We start from the raw sequence: 9,964 nt of genomic DNA, 5'->3' as shown, positions 1-9,964 counted from the left end.
TCAGCAGGAGCAGCATTGTCTGCGCTTTGCGGGTGTTGTCTTTGTCTTTGTTTACGCTGCTTTATGAGCTTCGATTAATTTCCGCGTAAACAGCGCGAGGTCGCCCACACATACACACACACACGCGTGCACACGTACACATATTTATAATCATATTTAGTTGGAAAACTCAACAGTAAATGCTTGAAGTGGAAATATATTTCAGCATTGCTAATTAACTCTTAACACGATGCATTCTACGCTTTAAAGTTATTCCTTTTATAAATTTTATATTATCCTTAAGCGTCTATGTGTCTTGATTCTAATATATGTCTTTAATTACATTTTTGTTTTTAAACTTATATCAAACGGTTCATTTTGTGTCTTTTTCTTAACCGTCATATCTATATTATATACTATATGTAGAGACTTATCTCTGACCTCATATCGGATTCGTATGCTTAACATTCCTTTGTATCTCAAATCGTATATCATATATATATATATATATATATGTCATATCTTAAGTCGTATAAATGCTATATGTATAGTATCAAACAACAACAAATCGTAATCAAGTCTTGTAGAACAGCGCTAACCAATAGAACTCGCATCTTCAAGTTAACTGCGAAGGCCAGTCTCAGAATTAGCTAATTAAACCGTTGTTCGATCAAAGTGAATTTAAATGGGACTAATAGGTGCACATGGAGCATTGTCGGGGCCCTTATTTAGATAACAGCTTAAGTTAAGCATAATTGATCGCATAATACTCACAATGAATGCTGAATACATTCCGAGTGTCCGCTGCAATACTCGTTTATGCCACTTGCATCAATAGAAACGCAAATGCTGCCTGTGAATTTCTATGTACATATGTCTGTGTGTATGCATGTGTCTGTATGTGTATGCACAAATATATTATAATCGGTTAAGTAGGCAATTACACTCATTACGCTAAACCACAGCAGCGCATGAATACCCGCTGCTGAGGCCACCCACACTCGGCACATTATTCTCACTGCATATTGCGAATCATTTTACTGCCTCTCTTTGTTTTTTCCCCGCTTTTTGAGTCATTGGTTAATCATCGTTTGTTGAGCTGCGTATTAAGCAAAGTGAGTATTAGTTACCCGCACTCGCACTCACCCCGCCCCGCCCCGCCCCGCCTCGCCCTCGGCGACATTCGCATTCACACGTTAACAATTAGTAAGCTTTATTTGTAGATAGACTCGGCGCAACGGTGCTAAAAGCTCGATAACATTCTATCATTATTAGCCCCTCATATGACATGACACTGAGTGCAAAAAACATTCAAATAAACAGCGCAGATTGGCAGAGTACTCGACTAAAAGACACCCTGTGCTGTTAAGTGTTAAATGGATTTTGTCCATATTAAATATTTTTATATTAGTCTGATCAAATATTTTGATATTATTTATCAACTTTTATTATTATTATTGTTCTTATTATGATTATTATTATTGTTTTTATTTCAATTATTCTTGATTTTATTGCAGATATTATTAGTATTATTAGTGTCAATATAATAAAACAACAATAATTATCATTATTATTTTAATTGTTATTACTATGAATATTATTATTCATAATATTATTGTTGATATTATTATTATTATTATAATTATTGTTATTATTATTAATATGTTATTGTTATTATTATTAGTCGATCCCATCTGGTCGCAGCTTTATAATTATAGAGCTGCCTCCTCACAAATGTCACATAAGTTTGTCCAAGTTTATGACGCCCTTTTCATACTTATTTTACGAGTACGAAGTAAAAACGAAAACCTTTAAGAACCGTAAAATATAATTTAACAATCAAATAACTAAAAAAAATGGCAAAGAAAACAGAAATAACTATTTTTGTCAACACCGAACTGGAAACGCTCTGAGAAAACAAACTTTTTTTAAATATTCGCTTAGTTTTGAATAATTTCGGGTAATAATTTAGAGCTTAGATCTGCCGTCAGCTGAAAATTATATCATGCTTTATTTTCGCATTCCAAAAGAATGTACATTTGGCTAGCGCATGGAATATGTGCTAATGTTTAGATTATAGAGATATTAAAATGCCTGATACCAAAAACTGGCAAATAGTTGAGCTTGCCAAATTGAGGTATAAACTTAAATATAGCACAGAAAGCTGGCGAAAAAAATTCAGCCAAAACATGTATATTCATGTATAGCTTGTCCAAATGTGTGCGAGTTCATAATCAAACGGGCGTGGCTCTGGCCCGCCCCCTTCGCCTCCGCTGGCCGCGGGCCAGGCAGCCGGCGAGATTAAGAGATCTTGATAAACAAAACTGAACCAATAAACAAACAAAAACATTGCAAAAAAAAAAAAAAAAAATAGGAGCAAAGAAAAGCAAATATATACATACATACGTACAAGGTGTGTATGTGAAAGCACGCGAAAAGTTCTTATCGAATGATCGATAATGAATGGGTGGCCCGCGGAGAAGGAAGTGCATTATGTGGGGCGACATAGAAAAAAGCTTCTGCTGGCGGCGGGGTCGTACGGCCGACGTGACCAGCCGCACATACGCAGTAGCCGGGCCGAAAGCTCGCTGGGGAAACCGGCAGCGGCGACGTCATCGTCGGCGCTGGGACTGGAGTCGCTCCCGCTGCGCGCTCCGGGTATATATATAGCGTCATGCAGGGCGTGCGTTCCGCGCATATTGCAAATACGTATCTTCAACGCTGGTTCAGTCGCTCAACGTAGCCCGACGTACACGCAACATGTGGTCCAAGATTGCCATTGCCGGTGCCCTGACTGTGATGGGCGGAGTGCTCTATGCGAGCGTCGTGGATAACTTTGCGTATGTGGATCGCTCCCTGGACGTGGCCATGCCCAAGAGGAAGCGTCATGTGGAGCAGGAATAGGAGCTGCACACAGAGGCTGTGGCAAGTGGAGTTCTGGCCGGAAGCACGAGCAGCGGGAGTACAGTGGGAGTACAGTGGGAGTGGGGGAGGGGGGGATGAAGTGAAGTTCTTGCCAAGTGGATTGCAACTTGTGAAAAGTTATAGTTTTCTTATGCAACTGGTTCCGATTTGTTAATGCAACAAAATGAACTAGTTCTTTCAGCTATCCAACGCAAGAGATTTGCTATTCAAGCTTGTTTCTGTACAGTTCAAAAATGAACTGCAAGCGTGAACTAGCAGCAGTGAACAAGTTCTTCAACTTCAAACTTCAGACTTCAGTGCCGAGACGAACAACAGTCGCCGTCAGCGTAAATTATGTTTAATAATATTTAAATTTTTTCTATTTTTTTTTTTTAGTTTATAACTAAAACTAAGTTCCTACAGTATAAAAACATGCATGTTGTAAATAGTCAATAAAATAACGTATGTTAAATGAATGGATAAACATTTCACAACAAATTCAAAAGGAAATCTATGGAGTATATCAGATTATTATATATGAATCAATATTTATAGCACATTGACTCAGTTCGTGAACTGATTTTAGAGTTCGCAACTGCCTTGCCGCACAGGATGTGACCTCATCTACATATGTATGTGGAAACATTGCATTGCACACGCTTATCTTATATACCATATGTTTATATATCTGTCTGATTAAAGAACTTTTAGATTAGCTTTTAGGGCAATAGGTGAACATAGAAACAATAGCTTCTGCCATCAACAATCATATTCAGTTGGGTTTTCAAAACTCATTTGGGCCAAAACGGACTCAGCCGCAACTTGCCGTGCTCCCACACTTGCTCGCATTCCCCCTCGAAGGGAGCCGGGGGCGAAAATCTGTGGGCGCACTAAAAATAACTGGCAAGCCGCAAATACTTTGTCAGGATCAAGTTGACACTCGTTTGGTCGTTGGTTATGGCCCGGCCATAAGCCCCGACCCTGTCCGGCTGACGGTTGACGGTTGCCGCTTGACGGTTGCAGGTCACCCCCTCCCCCCTCCACCCCTTGCCCACCGCTCCCTCTCCACCACCCGCACCAAAAAACTGCGAGCTATGCATAGGATGGCGTTCGCATTTGACACTCTTTTTTGTCACACAAATGGACACAAATACAAACAGGCCAGGCCAGCTTTGGTCTTGTCATGCGTGTGCGGCGGCAGTTTGGCAGAACAGATTGCTGAAGATTTGATTTTGGGCAGCTACCCAGTGGCCGGGACAATCGTTAATCTAATGAAAGATGACGTCCACTGTGCGAGCGGCAACAAATTTTGAGTTGTCGCCAGTGCCAACGACCTGCGCCCAGCGCCCTGGCCCCAGCCTTTCGCAGACCCCACAGTTCAATGCAGATACTTCATCCGCCCTGGTCAGCGACTGTTTGCTAGTCATTCATCATTCCTGGCTGGCTTCGGGCACTGATAAATAAGCGGCAAGTAAAGCAACTAACTCTAGACGGGCGTCATTGACTAACAGATACACTGCACCCAACGTCAAGCTGCCTTTGCAAATATTACCAAATTCTTCTGTGCATAGACAATAACGCTCGATCAGCTTCTCGCCTCAACTCTAACCTTTACGAAATTGGTTCTTCAACAACTTGGTTGTTTGTTGTCCAATCCTTATGAAACTTTTATAACTTAAATATGACACCTAAATATGGCCAAGTGTCTACCTTCCAAAATGAGTTTCTTCATTCAATATTGCAGAATGTGGAGGGAGAAGAAAAGAAATGTTCTTAATGTGTGTCTACTTTACGAGAACCTACATAACCCAGTTAAGCTCTTAAAATAGTCGAGTTTTGTTCAAGAAACCAAACCTTGAAAATCATATTATCATATAATTATAGAGGAATATATATTTAAGGACTCAGCCTGATCAAGAATATTTATAGGTTGATTTTAAGGTCTCCAAGATCTTGTGGCTTTTGCAGAACCACATTATACCCTTTTTAAAGATTTCCAGTGGATGCAGCGAATAACAAGGCAGCTCAAAGTGTGTGTGTAGAAGTGGGCGTGGCTGTGACTAGGCAGGTACTCGGTTGCATTAACAGTTAGCTTGCTGCTCCTCTTATCTGGCACCTGGTCAAAGTTCAATCGGTCGTCTCGTGTCGGCTTACTGGAGCCCCCCCTTCCCCCTCAGCTCACAGAAATGCTCACAAATTTTCACAAATTTGCAGCTTTACGAGTCCTTTCGAGCTGCCACGCCCACTGTGCGGCCACTTGTCGCGAGCGGGCCAATAAAATTTGATTAGCCCCGGCCGCAGCGGCAAATCCTTTAGGTCTCAAGATTCCAGCCGGCCAAAGGGGCCGCAGCAATATGAGAATTTATGTATGTTTGCCCCACAGTTTCAGCATCGGCCTCAGATTTGCTGCCCCTTCCTCAGCCCCCCTTCCAATCCTCACAGTACGGACAGAGGTTGGGCGAGAGAGCGAGCGAGACAGCAGATGATTATTGTATATTCATGGGGCCAGTCAGCAACTTGGCCAGGATGGCCAGAACACCGAAACGTGGCCCGAGGCCGAGCCGGCCAACTTGGGTTAATTTACATTATAAACTTTGAATATTTTATTGTTTGTCTAGGAAAGGACACAGCTGGCGGCAGACCAGATCGTGAGTGCTGCTGGCTCTGGCTCTGTGCCTGTGCCTGTGCATGAGCGTGAGTGTGGGCGTGGGTGGGTGTGGATGCGGCCAGGCTGGTGGCGCTGCGGCTTCAACTCCCAGCCAAGAACACATTTATTGACACTTGGCGATACACACAGAGCATGGTCAGTCGCCTGCCGAACTGAACGAGCTCCACATGCGGCTGTGGTCAGGGCGTCGGGACGTCGGGAAGTCGGGCCGTCGCCAGAATGTCCTTCTACCTATTTAATGACGGCATAAGCATTTTTGGCCAAGTTATGAGACAGCTGTCGCTGGCCAAATTTTGCACCTACCGTCTGACTAGCTCCTGCCTCGGCGTCGTTGTCATCAGCATTAACAGGGACATTGAAAGCGCTGCTTGTTAAGCTTTTAAGCATCGGTTTACTAAATAATTAAACAATTGCTCGTTGCCAGCTCGTAAACCAAATCAACCACAGTTTTCTGCAGCAGCTCGGCCAGGGCGCCCAACTGAATACAGCGCCCACACAGTGGGCTCTAGACAGATGGACAACTGCAAAGTGGAAATTGTAAATGGATATGAAAATGGAGCTGCTAATCGATAGCTCTTTACTTATCTGTTGTTAACTTATCTCCCTCGCGAGCCATATGCTAAATGAAGGGATACCAGAGGCTACTCAACTGTACAGGACTGTCAAATACTCTATTTGTAGGTGAACTAAGAGTTTAACTATGGAAAAAGCAGGGTATCTCGTAGTTCAGCCCTCTTCACTCTTGACTAATTTACACTGTTATGTTTTGGTGTGCTCTTTTGATCTCATTGCCGAAGTTTTGGTTCACCCTAATAACTCTGCAAAATATCGAGTCGTAGTGCTGACGATAGTAAGGCATACGATATTTGTAGTGTTGTTCAGCTGTAGTGTTGCAAACCTATCGACGCTTTCAGTTCTATTGCGACTTGGGCTGTGCATTGATCAACAGTCAAGACAATTTACTTGGACAAGCTAATATCCATCTGATTCAAACCCGAGTCTCCGTTTTGTGGAACCATCCAGACCAAGTCACACACTTAGATAGGGTTAAAGAATACAATACTTTTTTGTACATTTGTTGGCATTTATTTGGACATATCTCTAAGGATAAAATTGCAGTACTAACTGACTTTTATGCTAACCTACAAAAGACTTGTTTAAATACTTTTTTGGCTATTGGCCTTGTTCTTGTTTTGTGTTTATCCAATTTCAACTGCTCGCCCTCAACCTGCTGCATTTCGGGAACCTTTTAGATGCGGGTGTTTTTTTCCCCGGCCACTTAGCTAGGTGCAAATTCAACTTTATTCGTTTCATACGTTTATTTGGCCACTCGCAGTCGCTGTCGCAGTCGCAGTCGACATCGCTGTCGCCGTTTGCGGCACGTTTGATGAAAATTTCGTGTGGCCATAAGATGTAACACCCTTTCGCTTATAAGTACAGGGATTCCCCCGAGTTGGGAGACTGAGTAATAAAAATACGAGACAATTTAAGCTGCCATTTGCTGATGTTGCTCTCCCACTCTCCCCCTCACTCTCCCTCTCTCTCTCTCTCTTTGTCTCTCTCGCTGCAGCTTGTTGTGCGCTTTAATCCGAGCAACACGCGACGCACGTGACCGAAGCAGGAACAAGGTATACCACGGCGAACATTATTTTGCTTAACACCTTACCAGGCACCAGGCTTGGCATGTAACCACCTTACCACGCACCTGACCAAATAAATAATTTATAAATGTTTCTTATGCAAAGATTAGCAAAGGATTTCGACGCCTTTTCTTTCAGCTGTCTCCGCTGAGCTGCACCATTTAAGAAACTCTTCGCTTACCCCCCTCGCCCTTGCCCAACTGGGGCTGGAGAAAACTCATTTAGGGAAAATTCTTTTTTATCGCCAGCGTCGCCATCGAAATTAGCCATGGGTAAAACGACATGGAATGGAATGGTCGGATGCATAGAATTCTCGCATAATAAATTATGATGCAAATCCGCGCTTAAGATCACAACAACAGCAGTGGAAAAACAAGGCACTTAATGCGACCGCCCCCCCCTCATCCACCTCCCCCACCCCAGCACACATTTGGCTGGGCCGACTTTTTTTCCGCGTGTTTTTTGTGCAATTTTTTTGTTGCTCGACGGCCGCCATTTAAAATGATAAAAATCGCAAACAATTTTTGCCCGGACCGCAGTCGACAATGACAAAATGCCGGCACACACACACACAGAGAGAGAGAGAGAGAATAGTGTGCGCGTGTGTGTGTGTGTATTATGGGGCGGACAGTTTTTGGCGTTTCCGCGTTTGACTATGGCCAACGAGATACTTAAGCAGGCAATTTGTAACGCTTTGCACTCACCAATCAATCAATCGACAGATAACACAGAGATACTCCAGATAACAACCGGAAGATAAATCCTCGCAGTAATAATTTATTTTGCCTGCCAATCAAAGCGGCGATCTCAAAAGCAGCTCGGCCGTTGACAAGCACGAGTGTAATTCAAAGTGGACAATAAAATCCCTACTTAACCGAGACCGCAATAAATGTCAGCTTGTGCGGAGCATGTCAATAGTTCTGGCCGGTCTGCCATACAAAATAATAACATAATTCTAACTAAAACTTCAAATTGTTTCTAAAAAAGCCCCGGTTCAAGTCAGCGCTTTCTATTTCAATACGAATTGAGACTTTCGCCGCGTTTTGAAGAAGCGTGTCGCAGGTCAAGCTGCAAGTCATCAATCGAACCAATTCGATTTCCCATGCCTTAAAACAAAGCTCTGCACAAAAATCAACTGTACTTTCAGAACCTAACCTCAGAAAATGGCATTCATTTGAAAAACTAGCCTCAAAATAGATATTTTTTAGATAGTTATATATTCATATATTCATTTACATCTATATATTTATTCATAAATCGAACTAAATAAGTCACCTTTTTGTCTGGTAATGAATTAATTTGTAGCTTAACAATATGTATATTTGTAAAAAATCAACTGTTCTTTAAGAACCTAACCTCAAAAAATGGCATCCATTTGAAAAACTAACCTCAAAATAGTTATTTTTTAGATAATTATACATTCATATTCGTATATTCATTTCTATTTATATATTTATTCATAAATCGAACTAAATAAGTCACCTTTCTGTCTGGCAATGAATTAATTTGTAGGTTAACAATATGTAAATTTGGATTGAAAACTTAAGCTCTGAAGGCTGTGCGACTGTACCGGGGAACGAGTCGCTGTCCTGCAGTGCATTCGCATAAATGCATTTAGCTAACTTTTGCCATATGCTAAACAAAAGAGCGTCGACAAAAGTTGGTTACTTAAGCAGCTGGAAGGTGCGCGGGGGAGCGTGTCGCCGTTGCCCGATCCTGGGGCTCGTCTGGGGCGACTGCTGTGTGCTGCGTGCTGTGTGCAATAATAATGGTACATAATAAAACGCAGGAAAAGCAGCAGTAGGAGAAGAAGAAGACGAAATGATAATAATGCTGGACCAGAAATTGGTCAAAACAATATAAATGCAAATGCAGCGACGTCGACGTTGGCGTCGTCGTCGGCGTCGGCAGCGATAGCAGCAGCATCCCTGAAAGGCATTTTAATCAGTTGGTAGCGAGTGCCGCACGCCCCCTGCCACCTGCCACCTGGCCTCTACTCCCGGTAGCCTGCTCGACATGCAAGCGGCACGCGGTAAGGGGCAAGGGGCAAGGGGCATGGCAGGTGCAGACCGCGTGCTCTGCATGGCAAATGCGTCCAGTTGATGGTCTGCAGCAGCAGCAGCAGCAGCAGGAGCAGTTGGCAAAGTTGTCGCCCGACGGAGGTGCCACAAGTTGCCATCCGAGCAGAGCCTTTATGGAAGCGCGACGTGGCCAATTTAAGCGCCCTACCTGTTGCCCCGCACGGACGCATAAATCATGAACAAATCGCTGGGCGTCCCCCATAACGAGCAGCCGGTGCACTGAGTAGGCGTGCCAGCGGGCACAATAAGCCGACTGCGTTGATTCGGGCGTTCCGCTTAAATGAGACCAGCTCCCCACTTCACATAAACACGCTGTCAAAAATGGATTAAGCGCTGAGCGAGTCTCAAGTCGTGGAGCCGATGTTGCCAACTCATGAATATGAAACTCCATAAAAGCCAGTCAAAATGATGCAGCTCAATAAGCTAACCAATACCCTGCGCATCAGCAGAATGAATTTCCATATATATGTATCTTTAAATAATAAAACATGGATTGAATCGCTTGGCAAGGAAGAATTCCACGCATTTTCCACAGTTGCGTATAAAATCTCACAAAGGCTGCTGCCTTTAACAACAGTTAAGCAATTCAGAGAATTCTGCATTCCCCCTTGCACGTATTGAGCTCATCTGTAAGTACAAATAGCTATGTATATATAACATATATATATTTACATCTGAAATAGTGTTCGATT

At 43.0% G+C, this 9,964-nt stretch overlaps 1 protein-coding gene across 1 annotated transcript; it reads left to right on the top strand.

Moving 5' to 3' along the window:
• Positions 1-2,661: 2,661 nt before the first annotated feature.
• LOC135441139 (uncharacterized) lies at positions 2,662-3,381 on the top strand. The gene has a single exon (XM_064700620.1). It carries the CDS (start codon positions 2,740-2,742, stop codon positions 2,881-2,883), a length of 144 nt encoding a protein of 47 aa, XP_064556690.1. The 5' UTR covers positions 2,662-2,739; the 3' UTR covers positions 2,884-3,381.
• The last annotated feature ends 6,583 nt before the right edge of the window (positions 3,382-9,964 follow it).

The sequence above is a fragment of the Drosophila montana genome, unplaced genomic scaffold, assembly GCF_035044405.1.
Source record: "Drosophila montana isolate Dmon_TW-CO22-7 unplaced genomic scaffold, ASM3504440v1 contig_1853_1, whole genome shotgun sequence".
Lineage (NCBI taxonomy): Eukaryota > Metazoa > Arthropoda > Insecta > Diptera > Drosophilidae > Drosophila > Drosophila montana.
This window is presented reverse-complemented; position numbering and strand designations above follow the sequence as displayed.

Excerpts from the sequence above, each read along its gene's own strand:
- LOC135441139 (XM_064700620.1), top strand. The coding sequence starts at position 2,740 with ATGTGGTCCAAGATTGCCATTGCCGGTGCCCTGACTGTGATGGGCGGA.